Below are 19339 nucleotides of genomic sequence, written 5' to 3'. Positions count from 1 at the left end.
AGAACATAAAGTCAAATGAAGAAGAAAGTAGAAGAAGAAGAAGAAAGGAGAAGAAGGAGGAGGAGGAGACCCTTCCCTGTGATAGAATGGCCAACAGAAATTGTGAGGAAGTGGACAGAGAGAAGCAGAAGGAGGGAGGAAAAATAAGGGAAAGTTTTGGGGTACTGATTTTCTTGTTCTACACAGTGGAAAATAAATAGGTCCCATGTAAATTCGAAGGCTTCAAACTAGTACCTTGAAGTGGATAATATATAAAGCTCTAATCATAATAAACAGAATTAAAAATTAAAATACTTTAAATTCTAAATATTATAAATATTTAATTTTAAACATTATGATATTATAAATATTGTATTTTAAATTAAATATAACCAATAAAATAGTAGGGGTTGGAGACAAAGGAGAGTGAGATCTCTGGCCCACCATGGCTAGCAAGAAGTCTACTGAGAGGACAGTGATGACAAGACTGCATGGTCTCTGCCCTGTGGAACCCACCATACACTGTGGAAGACTGGAAATAAACAGGGAAGTGAATTATAAATTGTGGTCAAAAGTAAGCTGTAATAGGCAACAATGGGGCTTGGGGGTGGTTCTCAGTAGACCGGGTGGTCAAGGAGGATCTTGAAGGAGGCAGTATTTCCACAGAGATACGAAGAATGGAAAAGTATTGGCTAGGAAAGGCACTCTGGGCGGAAGGAATCTCAGGATGCAGGTCTGGAGCAGGAGGGAGCTTGACCTGCCTGAAGACTTGACTCATGAGATTCGGGCAGCTGGAGCAAAGTGAGGAAATGGGGTGGTGGTTGGCCAGAAGGGAAGAAAGGCTGGCAGGAATCAGGCCATCATCAGCCGTGGGGACCTTATTCTCAGGGCAATGTGAAGCTATTGATGTGTTTTAAATGTGCGAGTTGCAAGATTACAGTTATGTTTTTGAAAGATTACCATGGTGGGTCAGGAGAAGACTATAGAGGCTTCTGGGTGCAATACCAGTTGAAGGTGGGGAAGTGTAGAAACAGACTGATGGGATAGCAGGTGCTGGCATTTTGCAGGGAGTAGAGAGAAAGCTTGGACCAGAGTGGTGGCAACAATGGGAAGGACAGGAATTACAAGACTCAAGATCCAAGGAGTATCCTGTAGTCAAGAAGATTTGTTAAGAGATTACATTAGATAAGGAAATGAAGAAACATCTCCATTGTTCTGGCATTAGCAACCAAGCGGATGGTGTTACCATTGACTAACATAAAAAAACTGTTGAGGGACATTTTGGAGATCCCACCAAGAGTTCAGTTTTGCACATGCTGTCCCTGGGGTGTCTATGCCACATCCGTTGGGCATATGAGTCTAGGGTTCAGAGGAGAGGCCTGGGTGGGAGGTACACATTTAGGAGTTGCTGGCATGCCATGGCATTTAAAACCACTGGAATGTATGAGGTCACCAGAGCAGAGAAGAGACCCTTACAAAGTTCAAGACTCAACGCAGTTATTTCCAAACAAAATACTCAGATCCTTGAGGATCTGGGAAAATAAATGACTTGGAAGAATTTTTCCCCTGGCTCTTAGTTCCCCTCATCGTCTTTGGCTGCAGGAGTGATACTGCTGGCCCAGGCCTTGGTCTTCTCACAGGAAGATGCTACGCCAGCTTGAAAACCACGTCTCCTCCAAGGGTCCCGTGCCAGACCCTGTGACCAACCTCCTCCCTCTCCCTTCCCTTTCAATCCAACTCTACTATGAGGTTGCATAGAAATTATGTTTTCTGCTATCTCACAAGATGAGGGCCTACACAGAATAGGAATATGGGCTTTGGAGAGGACAGATAAGGTTTGTCAGAGTGTGAATTCTCTGACCATGAATTTTACAAGATTCTGTCTTCTGCCACAGACAATGAAAGCTGGTGTGAGCCCCTTGCTTAGATAAAACATAGCTGCAGAAACTAGCTCCCCTCTGTGTTGCCCCTCACGCCCCTTCAGTTCTTTTCCAGAACAGATGCCACCTCATGTCACCAAGGATCTGCTTGATACTCCTTCTCAGGTTGTCTCATGGGCTTCTTCTCACTTACTATGTCCAAAACAAGATTTTTGGTGTGTTTTTTTTTCTCCAAAGCTGACTCTTATTCAACTTTCCTAATTTCTGTTAATAAAATCATCATTCATCAAATTTGTTAAATCAGAAGGAAAAGATGGATAATCAACAGAGATCTCTTCCCCATCTCCATGGCCCATGACTATCAGTCTCCAAGTTCTATTGTCTCTGTTCATGGCTGTTCTCTCCTCATCTTCTGTCACTACCTTAGCCCAAGCTTCCACTAATCCTTGCTTGTCTCTCTTTGCCTGGAGTCTCACTGTCTGATTTCCCTCTACCCCCTCACAATCTACCTTCCATATCTGATCTTTCCAAATCACAAATCTGATTCTCAGTCTCTACCATAAAATCCAAACAGCCTTTTCCCATTCCCTCAGAAGAAATTCCAAGTTCCTTAGCTATCTAAGGGCCTCAATGGCATGGCTACTACCTGTACTACTTCCTAGTCTAATCTTCCCCAATTTCCTCCTACACTTTTTCTTTCATCTTAGTGAGGTTCAAGTAGCTCCTCTAATTCTCTGCCCACATGCTGTTTCTATTGCCCAGAAGCCTTCTTTGTCCAGCTACGCCTTCTCATCCCTCCCTGTTTCTGTTCCCTTCTCACCACCCCATCTCTGATTGCTATGCTGCCTCCTCTGTGATCCCATTATTATGCTATCCTGACCCTTTTCACCCTGTGATCTGTTGTGTAATGAAATGAGCTGCCCCTCCCCGCCCCCGCCACCAACCTGTCTGCATGTTTTTTGAAGGTAGGTAGGGTCTGGACCTGATTGGACTTTGCTTCCTGTGCTTCCCACAGGGCCTAACCCTGAGAAGCCATGGATGAATGCTTATGGAAGGAGAGAATGAATGATTGAGATAACATCGTCCTGAACACATCAGGCAAGATACCTGAAGGAAATAGGAAGCATGTCCAGAGGGGACTTGAAGAGGCATCCATGGAGGGACAGTTGACTGAGCTGTAAAGAAGGGATGTGGAAGCACCGGGGAGCCAGCAATAGCACACAGCATCACTCCACCTCTGCGAAGGGGGCTAGAAGAGGGCACGGTCTTACTGGAATAGGGCAGGAGCTGGACTGTGGAGGGTGGGCCACTCTGCATGGCAGGAGCTATAGGACCCATGGTCACCACCCAGCACATGGGGATCACTCCTATTGGCTTCATTGCCTTTCTTCCTCAGGGCACAGTGGGATCCTTAATAAACCAGGTTTTGCTAAACTCTAGACCACCCCAAATTAAGCACCAGGTCTTCCATTGAGTAAGTCTTAGTTAACTAATTAATTGAGTCTTCTTAATTTCCTAAGACCACCCACTCCTGGATGGTGATCTCTTTACCTACCATGGGCTTCCCCCAAAAGAGACATCAAGGACTGAGCTGATCACCCCTGTCCCAAAATGGCTACACTCAATGTGACATTCAGTTTCCACTGGATGTGCCCCTCTCCAAATGGGGTGCAGGGCTCTGGATCCTGCCTCTCAAACCCAAAGAGCAGCATCACTGAGTGCACACACAGATAAACACAATGAGTTACCACTGAAAGTTAGGACTCCAGTAGAGAACTCAGAGAATTTGGGAGTCTAAGATGACTGGGATAGCCAGAGAAAAGCTCTTCCGGATTTCCATTCCATCTTTCTGCCTTCTTGGGGTTAATATGGAAATAGGGAACCAGGCTCAGCCCCTAAAATCCTTCAGTTCAATGTCTCAAGAGGAAGGGTTAAACACACAAGGCCGTCTTCTTGTGAAAGAATGAGTGGATTATGTCACCCTCATGTGTAGAACTCTTGAGTGGGTCCCCATTCTACCTAGAACTAAACCTAAGCTCTCTCTGTGGTCAGCAAGGCCCTTGAGCATCTGGATCCTGCCTAATTCCCCTTCCTCTCCTTACTCCACATCCCCTCCATTCACTGTCCTTCTCCGCAGCTACTTGTCTTTTGTCTCCAAATATCCCACACTCACATCTCAGGACTTAGTGTCGTCTGTTCTCTTTGCATGAAGTGCTCTTCCCCCAGACTATCTCATTCTGCCTCTTTCTTGTCACTCAGATACCAACTCAAAGGCACCGCTTTGCATGGTCTTCCCTGAACCTAGCTAAGGAATGTGCTGCCTCCTAGTCATGCTCTACCACATTCCTTTATTTTTTTGTCATCACAGCACTTACCAAGACCTCACATTGTTTTATTGATTTTGGTAGATATTTATGGTCTGACTTTAATTTGTAAGAGCAGGCTCAATTTGCCTTTGACATTATCATATCCTCAGTGTGAGAAGTGCCTGGCACACAGTAGGCACTTAATAAATCATTGTTGAGCAGTTATTAACTGTAATGATGAGAGCTAATGTTTAATAACCACTCATTGTATACTGGGAGAGATGGTACTTTGGGGGGAATTTGAACTTCAGATTCCTGTGTCACCCATATTTGCTATGTGTTTTGCCTAGCCTACTGAACCTCTCTGAGTGAAATGGGAATAACATCAGCCCTTTCTTCAAGGAAGTGAGAATGTAAAGGACATTGGAGTTGAAAAAGTCAACTGGATTTTTCATACTGACAGTTCTCTCATTCAGACTTCCCAAGCTCCTTTGAAATGAGTGTTTTTGTCCCATTTTACAGATAAGAATACCGATGCTCAGAGCAGTCGACTGAACACCTGGAAGTCACACATACTGAAAGTGGCAAAGCAGGATCTGCCCCTGCTCTGTCTGATGCTAACAGGACTGCTGAGGTCTCCCCTTCACCTCACCTCAAGTTGACATTCAGCCCATGGAAATAGACCTCTAAGCCAGCCTTTCTTGCTAGTTTGGTTTTAGCCTCTCCTGGTCCTCAGCTTTGCCATCTGTGAAATATGTGAGTGGTCTAGATAGTGCCTGAAACCTACCAGCTCCAAGTCTATGGCCCACGGATGGGCTGTGAGGAAAAACAAGGCTGAGGCGGGTTTTCACTCCGTTCCTGGAATATCTGGTCATCCTTCCAGGGTTCTTCATGGCAGGGAAACAAAATAAACAACTGAACAACATGAGGTTCAGGAGATTTAAGTCTGAGTTCCGATGTTGGCTTTGGGTGCCTCTAACCAACCACAAATCTATCCCAAGCCCAAGGCAGGCTTGTCTTACTCAACATTTATGGGGTCTTGCAGGGCTTATGAGTGAGCTCATGTGGGTGGGCTGTGGGTACCACAGGACCAGCACAGATTACTCCAGCACATTGTCCAGCCACGAGACAGAATTTCCCTCTTACGGATCCACTGAATAGCCCTGGCCTGTGGATTTGCTGTAAAGATGCAAAAACCCTGAGGCATTATCAGCCAAACCTCAGCCCTGGCCATAGTTAGGTTGACAACAAGGGAGGCAACAGGAGAGGGAGAGAAAAGGGCCTCTCGTCGTGGAACTGGGGCAGTGGTGGGCAGGGGCTGAAGCAGGAGGGGTGCCATGGCCCACCTGCTCTTCACCCACGGTCCTTACACAGACCTGATCCTGCTAATTCTGACTCAGCTTTCATACTCAGCCTGCAGACACTCAATTTTTAGTAATAAGCAGTCTCCTGATAATTTACTATAGAGAAAAATAAATTTTTAAAAGATATTAATAGTTGGCATCAGAGTCACTTCACTTCATTTATTCATTTTTACAACAAACATCTATTGAGCCCCTGGGATGCGCTTGCGCTCTTTTGGGCTGTGCAGATGTAACAGTAAAGATAACAAAGTTCCTGTCCTACTCAAGTTTCCATTCTGATGCAGAGAAAGACAATTACAAATCAAAAATATGTATAATATCAGTTAAGGATTGGTGCTTGGAATAAAATAAAGAAGTAGAGAGGAGGAACTTGGCCATTTTTGATATGATGGTTCAAGAAGCCTACTGAGGTAACATGTAGCAGAGATGTGTTTTAGGAAATGACTTTGATCAGCAACATGAGATTGGTACTGGAATATCGAGGATATAATTATGTAAGAGACAATAAATCAGAAGGTATTAACACTAAAGATGGATTCATGGTTGAAGGGTGGGGAGAAAAGAGAAAAAAGAGCAAGATTCATGACAAAGAAGTCAGACAACTACAATTCTAAATTGTTTGTCTTACTATGAATAATCTTTCTTCCATGTAGTTAAAGCTTTATACTAAATTCTGCTACAAACAGAGGCTGTGTGTGTGTGTGCATGTGCATACACGTGTATGTGAGCATGTTTGTGAAGAAAAGCGCTGTGTTCCAAATTTGAGTCCATACCAGGACAACTTATAGAATGCAGAAAAAAAGTGCAGTGGTGGCAGAAGGAGGTAACAGCTGCAGGTAGAACAAGAGTCCTTCTGAACTCCTGGTTGTTCCTCCTATGGGAAATCACCCCTGGTCTCCCTGGCCCCTCGCACATCCTGCCCAGGGAGGAATGCCTGGGTATGCTCAGTGTAGCTCTTGCCCGCTTCCTCTGGAGAGTGAGTTTTCACTGGGAGTAGGCATCCTGCTTGGCTTCTCTAAGCCCAACTATTATCTGGGCAAGGCCTCCATGTGAATCCCATGGAAAATTCAAACCACCCCTCCCTTCAATTCAGAAAGAGCTGAACCATCCACTCAGCTAAATATCAGTTATTACTATCATAGGTGTTATTGTTAAATACAGACTGAGTCTTGTGTAAGCCAGCAGCACTGAACACACAGAAAAGTCACAAATCTGAGACTTGGAAAATCCAGGCAGCTTCTTTACAGGAGGCATTTCAGCTATTTCTTGCTGCAATAACAAACTACCCAAAAGTCACTGTGTTAAAACAATCATTTTCTTTTGCTCACAAGGTTATGGTTCAGGAACCTGGAAAAGGCTCAGCTAGGTGGTTCGTCTGTGATCCACGTAGCAGCAGCTGGGACAGCTGAGGTCAGAGCACCCATTTCCAAGATGGCTGCTTCATCTGGGCATCTTGGAGAGATGGCTGGAAAGCCAGGCCTGCATGCATCTCTGTTCTCCACATAGGCTTAGTACTTCTCCAGTAAGATTCCAAGAGACCAAGGTGGAAGCTACTTGTCTTTCTAAAGGTTCAAGTCAGAACTGAGTTATTTCTGCCTTACTCTATTGGTCAAAATAGTCATGGAAACAGTCCAGAGTCAGTGGAAGTAGAATTAGAGACCATCTCTCATTGGAGAAGTATCAATGAATTTACAGCTATCATTAATCTGACCACAGAGTGAGGTCCAAACTCAAGGATTTGCTAACATGCACCAAACACTTCCTAGGTGGCAGACACTGTTCTGAGCACTTTATATGTGGTAACTCCCTTAAGTTCCCCTGGAGCCCGATAATATGATAGGCCATGCCTATGATATAGTTATAATTATTAGCCCCATTTTAAGTTGCTGAAAGTGAGGCTCAGAGGGGTTGAGTAACTTGCCGAATGCCATAGGAATAAAAGGTGGCGAAGTCAGGAGTAGAACCCAGGCTGCCTGATCGAGGGCCTGCACTGTGTAGTGCTACTCTGAGGATGGGCCATGTGAAGAGGCTTGGAAAAGAAGGTAGATGCACTATCTGGGGCTACCATAGCACATACCACAAACAGCGTAGCTCAAAACAACAGAAATTTATTATCTCACAGTTCAGGAGGCCAGAAGTCCACATCAAAGTATTGTCAGTGTTGGTTTATTTTGGAGACTCTGAGGATGAGCCTGTTTCTTGTCTCTCTCTAGGTGTCTGATGGTTGCTGGAAATCATCGGTATTTCTTAGCTTGTTCATTCCATTCCTTGGCTTGATTGTATTGCATGACTCCAGTCTCTGCCCATCTTCACATGGCCTTCTTCCCTTTTCATCTCTCTGTGTCTTCTCCTTTTTTTTTACAATGATGTCAGTCACTGGATTTAGGGCCCAAGCTAAATTCAGAATAATTTTACCTAGAGATTCTTAACTCATTCCATCTGCAAAGACCCTATTTCTAAGTAATGTCATGTTCTGAAGTTCCACGTAGGCATGAATTTTTGGGGGACACTATTCACCCACTACAGAATATAAGATCAGGGATTCATCTTCTGGGCTGAGAGGAGGGGACGGATGAGTCCAGATGAAAAGACAAAATGGAGAATCTGCAGGACCCCAGTTGCTCAGGTGGGGCACAGAATGTAAGAAGACCGGAGAGCAAAGGGCTCAGCCAAGGACGCACCTCACAGGGGTGTAGGAGTTTGGGAACCAGGCTCAAGGACTTTGTCTTATAATGGAAGAAAATAAAACAACTTTTATGGATTTTAAGAAAGAGAGTAAAATGATCAGATGTCTATTTTAGACCAATCACTGTGGCAGCTGGGAGAGAATGAATTAGAGAAGAATTCCTGCAAAGGGGGCAAAGAGAAGTTTGCTGTAAGATGCATGTTTGAGCTGGCCACGGTGGCTCATGCCTGCAATCCCAAGCACTTTGTTCAAGACCAGCCTGACCAACATGGTGAAACCCCATCTCTACTAAAAATACAAAAATTAGCCGGGTGTGGGGTTGTGTGCCATAATTCTAGCTACTCGGGAGGCTGAGGCAGGAGAATTGCTTGAAGAGGGAAGCAGAAGTTGCAGTGAGCCAAGATCATGCCACGGCACTCCAGCCTGAGCCACAGAGTGAGACTCCAACTCAAAAAAAAAAAAAAAAAAAAAGCACATTTGGATGCTCTGACCTCTACTCGACAGCCCTGCTGAGCCTTCCCGAGATTCATGTGAGGAAGCTGTCCGTGTACAGGAGGAGAAAGGGGGCTTCATCCAGCACCCAGATCTGTTTAGACCTGAGTCCTTCCCGATCCTTTGCAATGTTTTCTTAACTGTGGAGTAAACAGAATGAGAAACTTAACTGTGGAGTAAACAGAATGAGAAACACATGGTGCTGGGTTTCTTTCACTTAGAAAAACAACAACAGACTTGAGGGTTTACAAGAGAAACATCTGAACTTGTGCTTTGACACTCTGGGCCAAACCCTAAGGGATCAAAAAGCAAAGATTCTCAAGAAATACAAAAAGATTCTTGCCTAATCTTTTGTGGCGTCTCGCTTTGCCCACTGTATCCTAAGCCCCATTCCCTCTCCCCTCCCATCCAGGCAGGCCATGTGGGCAGGGAACGGTGTGCAGGCTCTGAAAAGTGCATATGTATAGCTCCTTAGTGAGATGTGGGTGGTGACCTGGTGACTACGTTTCTGGAAAAAGGCCCAGAAAGACACCACAGTTGTAGGGGGAGTGGGGGAATGAACAGAAAGCAGAGATAGAGTTTGAGAAACTTCGGATACGTTGACAGGATATTGACACCTTAGCCCCATAGGAAGGGTTCCTGGGTAACTGAATTGTCACGTGCTTTGGACTCAGACAGAACCGAGTTTAAATCCTGAGCCTTCCCTGCCAGAGTGGCAGAAAGCTGGATGCAAGTTAAGCGTCCAACAATAGGGGACCGTTCTCATAAATCACAGCAGGTCCATACATGGGACACCATGCAGCCATTTCAAACCAGGCGCCCACAGGGTATTCAAGGCACAAAAAATACTTAGTTTATGATGTTAAGTAAAAAGCAAATAAATACAAGTACCATGACTCCACTTTCTAAATATACATCTAACATACACATATATGCAGAAAAAATACTGAAAGTCCCTTAGAATGTAACAGCACTTACTTCTGAGAATAAGTCTATGGGCACCTTTTGATTTCTTTCTTTAAAAAGTTTCTTTGGGCCTGTAATCCCAGCATTTTGGGAGGCCGAGGTGGGCAGATCACCTGAGGTCAGGAGTTCAAGACCAGCCTGACCAATATGATGAAACGCCGTCTCTAGCAAAAATACAAAAATTAGCCAGGCATGTTGGCATGCACTGTAATCTCAGCTATTCGGGAGGCTGAGACAGGAGAATTGCTTGAACCGGGGAGGCAGAGGTTGTAGTGAGCCGAGACTGCGCCACTGCGCTCCAGCCTGGGCAACAAGGGCAAAACTCTGTCTCAAAAAAAAAAAAAAAAAAGAAGGTTTCTTTGATAAAAGAAATATTATTTTAATTTATATAAATATATACATATGCATATGCTTCCAGATGTACCTAAACACACACACACACAAATATAAATCAGTATTAAAAATAGCCAGCATGTCTCCATATGCCAGACTCTATAAATGTTTTATTCTCATTTCCATAAAAGCCCCTTTTGGCTAATTGTTAGTAATTTTCACTTATAGATAAAGAAACTTGGAGATTAAGGAGCTTGTTTAAAGGCACCCAGCAACTGAGCAGTTGAGTCAGTTCAGTTTAAGCCTAACTTCTCTTCAAGCCCCAGGTGCCCAGCCCTGAGCCTGAGTCCCCACTCCCCACACCACACACCTCATACTCACGAACCTACCACATCTGCTGAGTGAGCCCGTGGGTGGGGTGAGTTGTTTTGGAAACTAGTCTCATCTGTTGTTCCTGTGGAAGATCACATTGAGCTCAACTTGTTGACAAATGCCACTGACTCGGCAGCTTTGTCTGGGGCAGAATTAGTTGAAACTCATAGAAAAGAAGAAAGGAGAAGAAAGCAGACAATTTATCTAACCCAGATCTGGAAAAGGAAAGACAGGAAGCATTGTGCCCTGGAGAGGCGTGCAGACTGGGGACAATGCAGACCTGGCACTCCCCTGGAAAGGCTGCCCACGCAGAGCCAAAGACACCCCAGGAATCTGCAAAGCCAAATGGATCAGGTACCTTTGGTGCCTCCCAGCCAAAGGCCACAGTCAGATAAGAGGCTGTCCCTGATTCCCCTCAACTTAGGGAAGGCACCTGAAGATTGCAGCGAAGTCAGGGAGAGCCGGAGACAGAAGGTCTTCTCGAGAGTCTGTCCAACCCCTCAGTTTACAGAACAGGAAACAGGTCCAGAGGGTAAGGGACCAGCCCAGGTATCCACAGTGAGGCAGTACCCAAGTATGCTGCAGAACCCAAACACCGCATCTGCTGGACCCAAAAGGAAGGCAAAAGGACTCTATACCAGGCACCATGCTGGGCACCAGGGAGCCAGCAGTGGGTGAGGTGCACAGGTCATTGCTCACACCGAGGCTGCACACCCAGGTGATGAGCACTGTGTGCCCATTTAACAGAAAGAGAAACTGAGTGCTGACAGGTTATGCAGTTTGCTCCAGGAGCACGTAAGCAGCAACACTGAGGTCCTCCCTACTGTCTTTGTGCACACACAGACTCATAAGTAGAAATACTCATAAATTCAGTCAGGAGTCAGTCTCTAAGCCTGGGTCCTCAAACTAGCAGCCAAGTGACCCTCTCATTCTCCGAGACCCCCAGAGCATAGATCCCAGAGCAGGCCCTGCCATCCCCTGGTTTACAAACCTCAGAATTTGATCTTTTTCAGTTTCCCAGATCTGTGTTCCTTCATTTACACATCCATGTACTCACTATTCGTCTGTCCATATAAACACCCGCCGATCCATCCACCCATCCACCCATCCATCCACCATCCATCCATCATCCATTCATTCATTTATCCATATATTTATTTTCCCAATTTATTTTTTTTTTTACTTACTGCTGCTATTTATGCTTTCTGTTCCTTTTCCCCTTTCCTTTCTGCCCCCTCTCTTCCTCTTTCCATTCCCCTCTTCCTTCCTGTTAACACTTAACTGAACACAGGTCAGACATACAGCACAGGGTATACACAGGTGAATGAAACCTTTTTCTGTCCCCAAATCCGTCATGATCTGTTGAGAGAATTGACTGTATATCCAAATAACTATAATACATGTGGGACACATGTATATTTTAGGTATGAAATCTGTAACTGTCATTTGAACTGTACAGAGAAAACCAAAATGCTACAAGAATCAAAAGGAGAGAAACCTCTAGCTAGAGGCTTGGGGAAACCTATATGGAGGAGAAACACTGGACATGAGAAAACCTAAAAGCATTCAAAGCTGCAGGAAACTTGTATAATGAGAGAAGCCAATCGCAGTCCCCAAGACACAATCCTGAATGCCATCATCTTCAAAACAGCAAGATCCCAAAAATATAATTCTTAAAAAAATTTAAAAAGTATTTTAAAGACACTTATTTACATTTTTAGGAGATTTCTTCTGCGTGTAGTAGCTCATGCCTATAATCCCAGCGCTTTTGGAAAGCTGAAGTGGGAGGATCACTTGAGGCCAGAAGCTCAGAACCAACCTGGGCAACAGAGAGAGACCCTATCTCTACAAACATAAAAATAAATAAAAGGAGATTTATTTGAGAAACATAAAAACATGACAACACTTCATAAGCCACTTTACACAACAAAATAAGCCGTCAAAACATGCATATCTTTGCAAGCATAAACAGGTATATTAATGACATTCTCATAGTATAATGTTTATGAGCAGATGAGCCATATTTGTAAAGAAATCTGTAAAAAAGCAAAATGTAAACATGTCTATCATTATGGTTGGTAATTGTATGCACCCAGCTTTATAACTGTGGTCAACTGAAATATCATAATAAACAACCTAAGTCTTTTGATGAGATAAATCAAAAACCACAGTGGGTCACTGCCATATAGGTGGTTGCCCAGAGCTGAGATCTGGAGAAATTTTATCTTTCATAAATGCACATGTTCAAAAAGAAAATTTCTTCATTTATTGAGGAAGCTTCAAGGTTTATATGTTCAGAACTGGGGAGGCCAATGGTGTAACTTGCATTCTAAGTCTAAAATCCTTAGGACCAGTGGGGCCCCTGATGTAAGTCATGGAGTCCAAAGGCCAGCGAGCCTGGAGTTGTGATCTCCAAGACAGCAGAAGAAAAATTCGTTTCAGCCCTGAAAGAGATCAATAACCCCTCTATATTTCTTCCCTCCAGGCTCCTACCAACGCTGAGGGCAGATCTTTCTTACCTAGTCCACTCAGGCTCGCGCATCAATCTCTGGAAATATCCTCACAGACACACCCCCAAATAAGGCTTCACCAGGTTTCTAGGTATTCCTTAATCCAGTCAGATTGGCACCTAAAATTAAGTTCACCCCTTGTCAACTTGTCATCCATACACATCTCCTTACACCACACTTAATTTCCAGACAAAGACAATAACAAGGCAGTAGTTCCACATAATACCATGCAGTTATCCTGTGATTGTGATTTTTGGTCTTTTAGATATTAGGAATTTTAGACGTTAGGGATTTACGCATTAGAGATTTCGATCTGTAAGGATTTTGATCCTTTCGAATTTCGACCTTCAGGATCATGACATTTGGAATTATGATGGAAACCCAATAAAGAGAAGTCATCTGTCTCCAACTCTGCCTTGGGTTTCAACAGTGAATCTCTGCTCCCATCATTCCTCCACGCGCTGTGCATTCCATGAGGACATGCGCCATTGGTGACTTGTTCTCCAACTGTATCTAGCACCAAGCACACTGTTAGACAGTTAACTGAGCTATTCATCTTTTCTCTCACTCTCCACTGACACCTACTTTTCTCACAGATGTAGCCTTGAGCCCATGTGGGCAGAATGTTCAGATTCTTAAGTCAATCAACTCAGCAATGGTTACAGGTGTGCTTTCATCAGCTGTCACCTCTCCAGGCTGTTATCCTGGGAAATATGGAAGTAGAGAGGCCATTAGGCTGTCTCCCCACTTCTGTTCTTTCTTTCCAACATGACCAGTCAACCCATCCATTCATCCAATCCTGCATTCATGACTTCATTCATCCATCGCTCGTTGTGTTCCTGCACAGTGGCCCTTGGAGATCCCACCACCCAGAGAATGAAGTCCACTTCTGTCCTGACACCATCTCCTTTCGAAGTGGAGCCTCTATTTCACTACTTCTCTCATGTGGTCTGAGCCCCAGCCACCCTTGCCATTTCCAATCCATTTCCAAACCCTACCAGGAAGAGCCTCCTACCTGGACTCACAGATGTCAACCCTCTCCGCACCGTGCCCCTTCCATGAGGTAGCCATAGGGAATATTCTAGAAGATCTGACATTAGCCTCCTGTTGACAACTTTCAGTGACTCCCATAACCCCCAGAGGGATGCCACAATTTTTCACAGGGGTTTTGGGATCTGATCCCTTTGTGGTTCTCTTATCTTCCCTCTTCCCAGAGTGTCCTGCCCAGCCAGGCTGAACTCCTTTGGCCCCACAATCAAATGGCACTTTTTCTGGCCGTGGACCACCTACTCTTCCTTCTGCCTGGAAAGCCACAATTGTTTTCTCCACCTAACTTAATTCTATGCTTCAAGTCTCAGCTTCCTTCATCTGCAAACTCTCACCCACCTCTGGCTTCATACCCCATGGCTACCCCTGGCTGAGTGAAGGGTCTTCCCTGTATTCTCATAATTCTTGGGCTTGTCTCAACTGCAATCCTATGGCACAGGATTGAACTTGACTATTTGTTTGTATATTACCGTCCTTGGGGACCAAGACCATAATTATTTGACCACTGTAATCCCAGGTCCTTCCAGTGTCTGGCACATAGTAGGTGCTCAGTGAACTGTGTATGATAAATGGGAGATTCACCATCAGCATTATACAAAGCTAGACTGGAATAGAGTTGAGGAGCGAACTCTGGGCCATTTTCCAGCCATGGAACTTGGGGCAGGTGATTTGATTTTTCTGCACCTCTGTTCTCTCGCATATCAAATAGAGCTAAAAGAAGGAAAGCTGTGTTTTGTTTCATGGCGAAGATTAGTGAATGACTACGTGTAACGTGCTTTAAATGACACCTGGTACATACAAACAGCTTGATAAATGCTACATTGTTTCCTCCACCTAAAATTTGAGTGCCTTCATATCCCCTTACCCAGAGACCGGAGTCCTATTCATCCTTTATATGCCTTTTATGGCCCTTCCATGACTTTTCTAGGTTTTCTCTCCTTGGTCCACCCCAATCTGCCATGTGGAGAAGTTGTGTGTGGACCTGCTGTGATCCCCCATGGCCCTGGAATGGCTGGGACCTGAGTTTGTCACTTTGTTCATGTTTGCATCCCTTCCGTACCAGCATGGACAGTTGGGTCTGCTAACACATGTTGAGTTAAATTGACTCACCTTATGCTAACAGTAGTGAGAGAGTAGACACTAACAGTGGTGAGAGAGTAGACACTAGAGAGGCAAGTGTCTAGGCTTGTGCTGAGGGACAGGAGGCCATCAGGTAGCTTAATCGCAGTGACATCAGCATCTTATCTGTGACATGGAAGCTGGACACACAGCTAGGAAGAATTTTGAGGGCATCCAGCACTCAATTACCCTAACCCAGAAAACAATGCTGCACAGAGGAACTGGGGAGAGATCACAGCCATGTCCAAAAATCCCAGATGGTCTTGGCAGGGAAAGACTCCAAGCCTCGGATGCTGTCTGACTCTTAGACCTTCTAAGTGTTCAAAACTCAAGAGCTCTTGGCCAAATTCAGAGTTTATGTCTGATTCCAGCGACTAACCCCTAATGTTGAGGCACTCTGAGCATCATTGCTCAGGGAAGAGAGTGGTTTGTCACAGCCCTGCCACAGACCTGCCGTTTGTCAACCCAGAACATGCTCCCCATGGCTCTGTGGAGAAAACACAAACCCAGTGGCCACCAGGCTTCCCCAGACCTCAGCCCACACTCTGCTGGGTTGAGTCAAGGCCCGTCTAACCTCCACCCCGCCTCACCCCACGTCCACTTGCCAGTCCTTGGAGAATTTGCACTTATGGTTGACTTAAGGGAATTTGGCGAGAGCACATGCAGAGAGCCAGGGTGCCATTCCAGTGGCTCAAGCACATTCAAATCCCACAGGTGTGTGAGGATGGCAGGGGTCCAGGGGTCAGATCTCCATGTTGTGTGTACAGCACATCAGCTTTATGATCTCCCTGAATGGGCCAAGCGACTACAGATTCTGAATCACGATGGCCTCTGATTTCATCTAGACTTATCACCAGATGCAATCTTCAGCAGCACCAGGGGATATAATATACCACCTACAAAATTTTGCTAATTTGCATCAATAGACACTTGGGGCATATGAATTTAAATAAATCCTAAGAATGTTGGATCAGGGTAAAAGGAACACAATGTTGGCACAGGCCATATCTATTGACATGGGCTCACTAGCTAGAGATCCTGGATTTAATGCATCAGTCAGCTCAGACAACTGGGAATAGTTCTAACAGTTTGTATGGTAGCTTCACTGAAACCTGGACCTCAAAGTGGCCACTATGGAATAAGTTTGAGATACTGAACTTCTTTGGTGTCCCATAATGGACTTAGGGAGGCCAGATTGCTAGCATGAGTTTTCATACCATCTGTTCACCTACAGCTGAGTTATAACCCCCAGGAAGGTCAGAGGACACTCCTTTTCCCAAGTCTTTGGAACACACTGGTGAAGGCAGCACCAGCAATTGTGAAGGCCTCTGCTGGGGTCATCCTCTGCAAACTGGTGCTTACAGTGGGATGTTCTCCTAAATTCACTGGGTTCCTTGAATTCACTGAAGACAAAGAAGTCCCAGACTGGAATCTGCAAGAGATCAGGAGGGTGTGGGTACTGAAATGGGCAGCAAAATTAAAATAAAAATTCAGTGGGCTGATTAATGACTGTTCTCCTGACTCCACCCCTACTCTCTCCTCCTAGATCTTCACTGCTCCAGTTTCCCATTTATGTAAGCCCGAATACCTAAAATTCCCATATGGAATAAATTTCATAAATGAATTGCCATGTGGAATAAGTAGAATCCAGTATCCCCTTATGGTGAGTCTTCCTGTCTCATGGAATCCTGAGTGATACAGAAGCTTCCTGGAGGACAAAAGCTCTGAGCAGAATCTTGAAAGATGAGTAAGAGTTTACAGAAAAGCACGTGGTGAAGGGCATTGTGGGAAGAGTCAGGACATAGGCAGAGACTGGTCCTGTGGGAACTCTGGGTTGGCCAGGCTTATCTGAGCTGAGAGGAAGGAGAAGAAGGTGTGGTGGGAAAAGAGGCAGGAGGTAGTCCAAGATGGTCTGGGGTACAAGGTTAAGGAAATTGGTTTCTCAGATCTAGAAAACCCCACTTTCTGCTGGAGTCTTTCCTAGTCTTCCTTTTCTCTGAACCATTCCTGCCTCTACAGTAGACATGAGTCATTCAAATAGACAGCTATGTGGCCGCGAAGGTGCAGCGAGTGGTGGCCTCTTCTTCAGCACATAGATGGGGTTCTGATGCCGAGAGGGGTCCCTGATTTGCCCAATTTCAGGAACCATTTGCCACTGTTTGCTCCTCAGGAACTGTTGGGCAGTTGGGCTGACTCTTATAATCCTGATTTCCCTGAGGACCAGCGAGGCTCCATCCCTTTATCAGGTGAGGCTCTGAGTTCCACCATGGCCACTGCCCTGAACCTATGAATCCAGCCTCAGCAGGTTCCTCAGTCATGAGAGAAGCCACTCAGCTCTCTCAGGGTGGCCACTCTCCTGGGGTGACACTGTCCCTGCTGGGTGTAGGTCACAATGCCTACATGGTGACAGTATAGGTGATAAATGATCAAATTGTGCATTTTAAGGTAGGGATGACAGGACTTAATAACAGATAAATAAGAAATGGCAGATGGAGGAGATTGATATGTACTGAGGATCTATTATGTCCCTGACATTGTCCTCAGAGTTTTCATATATGTTGCCGTAATAGGATGAATGGTGGCCCCAAAAAGATATATCTACATCCTAACCTCCAGAACCTGGGCACGTGACTTTATTTGGGAAAGAATTCTTTGCAGATGGGACTAAGTTTAAAATCTTGATGTGAGATCATCCTGGATTATCTGGGTGGATTCTAAATCCAATGGCAAGCATCCTTATAAGAGACACACATTGAGGACAGAGAAAAGGTGGGACCAAGGCAAAGATTGGAGTGATGCAACCACAAGCCAATACCCCCTGGAACTATGAGGAGTTGGAAGAGGCAAGGCAAGGGTCTCCTCTAGAGCCCTCAGAGAGCATGCTGCCCAGACAACCCCCGATTTCTGATTTCTACCCTCCAGATCTGTGAGAACGCAAGTTTCTGTTGTTTTAAGCCTCTGAGTGTATGGAAATCATTATGGTAGCCCCAGGAAATTCATCCAGTTGCCTCATTTCATCCCCACAGCCTGCCGTGGAACACGTTATCAGCCCCTTTTACAGATGGGAAATCTGAGGCTCAGGAAAGGAAAATAGTTCCTCTGTAATGAAACACTGGCAGGAAGTAGAGTCAGATCCCAACCTGCCTGGATCCACAGCACACGCTTTTCCATTTTGCCGTATTTCTCAGAGCAGGCTCCAAGGATGCTCTTTCTCTGACTCACCCGGAGGTGTTTGTTTAAAAGCAAATTTGCAAACCCTTACCAGACACACTGACTCAGAACCTCTGGGTCACAGTCCTGGGAATTCGTATGTTTTAAAAGCTTCCAGGTGAATTCTATGCACTAGGCCTTGAGGACGTCCATTCCACAATGTGCTGCATTTGTTGTGGGCCAGCTGCTAAGCCCTAGGAACTCAAGAATGAAGACATTCTCATCACTGCCCCTGCCCCCCAGGCCCCTAGATGGCTCCCTAGGCATGGTTCAGGGGCTGGGGTCACTCTAGGCTCCTGGCACAGGCTGGCTTTGAAACTGCTTCTCTGCCGTTTTCTCCACGGCTGCTTTGGAAACGCTCAACACCCAGGACAAGCACAATATCACTCCCTTTCCCGTGGCAGAGTCGCATGGCAGCTGCTCACTGCTTCCAAGCCCGGAATGCCTGCTTCCTGCTCGCTGCCAACCCAAACCAGTGCAGTCTCCAAGCCCACGTGCACCCAGATCTTCCACCAAGCCTGCCAAACACTCCAAACCACACTCTGCTCCTCCTCGGAACACTTGGCAGACTCTGGAACCCTGAGTGCTTCTCACTCAGAGAGGCCCACACCTGCGCAAAGGCATGACCACAGTCAAGGATCTGATCCCGGCCCCTGCCTGGCACATGACTGAACAGTTACTTACCTCCGTGAGCCCAAAGGTGAACCCAGAAACACTGTTTCTGCCTCTGTAAAATGGGGAGGATGTTAACACCTGCCTCATCTGTGGCTCTGCATTAAAGAATCAAAACCCGAGGAAGAGGGTTTGCTGGAGCCCCCAGCACGTATTCTAAAAGCAGCCAGTGGTGCTCTCATCACAGGGATGCGAGACACAGAGAGGTGCACACTTTCTGTGACTTAAAACTCTCAAGAACCCCATGAGATAGATGGCACCATCCTCTTTACAAAAGAGGGTGAGCAGGATTTATTCTTACATTGAACATCTATGGAACACCTACTGCATGCAAGTCATGGGGCCAGACCACAGCTCACACAGAGATGAAAGGGTATGATGTGGCCGTGGTGGCCCATAGCAG

At 45.5% G+C, this 19339-nt stretch overlaps 1 protein-coding gene across 8 annotated transcripts in view; it reads left to right on the top strand.

Moving 5' to 3' along the window:
- The window catches only part of LOC115899567, a 32804-nt gene extending 16099 nt beyond the window's left edge, over positions 1 to 16705 (top strand). For 5 of the 8 annotated variants that reach the window (XR_004059209.1, XR_004059211.1, XR_004059207.1 and 2 more), the window contains one exon: positions 4688 to 6163. Coding sequence is in view for 1 of the 8 variants with exons in the window: in XM_030937263.1 (XP_030793123.1) it covers positions 16601 to 16646 (46 nt within the window). In the remaining 7 variants the exon portion in view is untranslated. Of the gene's footprint in view, positions 1 to 4687; positions 6164 to 16600 lie in introns of those variants that run through there. The other 3 variants (XR_004059214.1, XR_004059213.1, XM_030937263.1) reach the window with 3 other exon arrangements.
- The last annotated feature ends 2634 nt before the right edge of the window (positions 16706 to 19339 follow it).

The sequence above is a fragment of the Rhinopithecus roxellana genome, chromosome 9 (assembly GCF_007565055.1).
Source record: "Rhinopithecus roxellana isolate Shanxi Qingling chromosome 9, ASM756505v1, whole genome shotgun sequence".
In the NCBI taxonomy this organism is placed as follows: Eukaryota; Metazoa; Chordata; class Mammalia; order Primates; family Cercopithecidae; genus Rhinopithecus; species Rhinopithecus roxellana.
The sequence above is the reverse complement of the archived record's forward strand: the minus strand, read 5'-3'. Positions and strand labels throughout refer to the sequence as shown.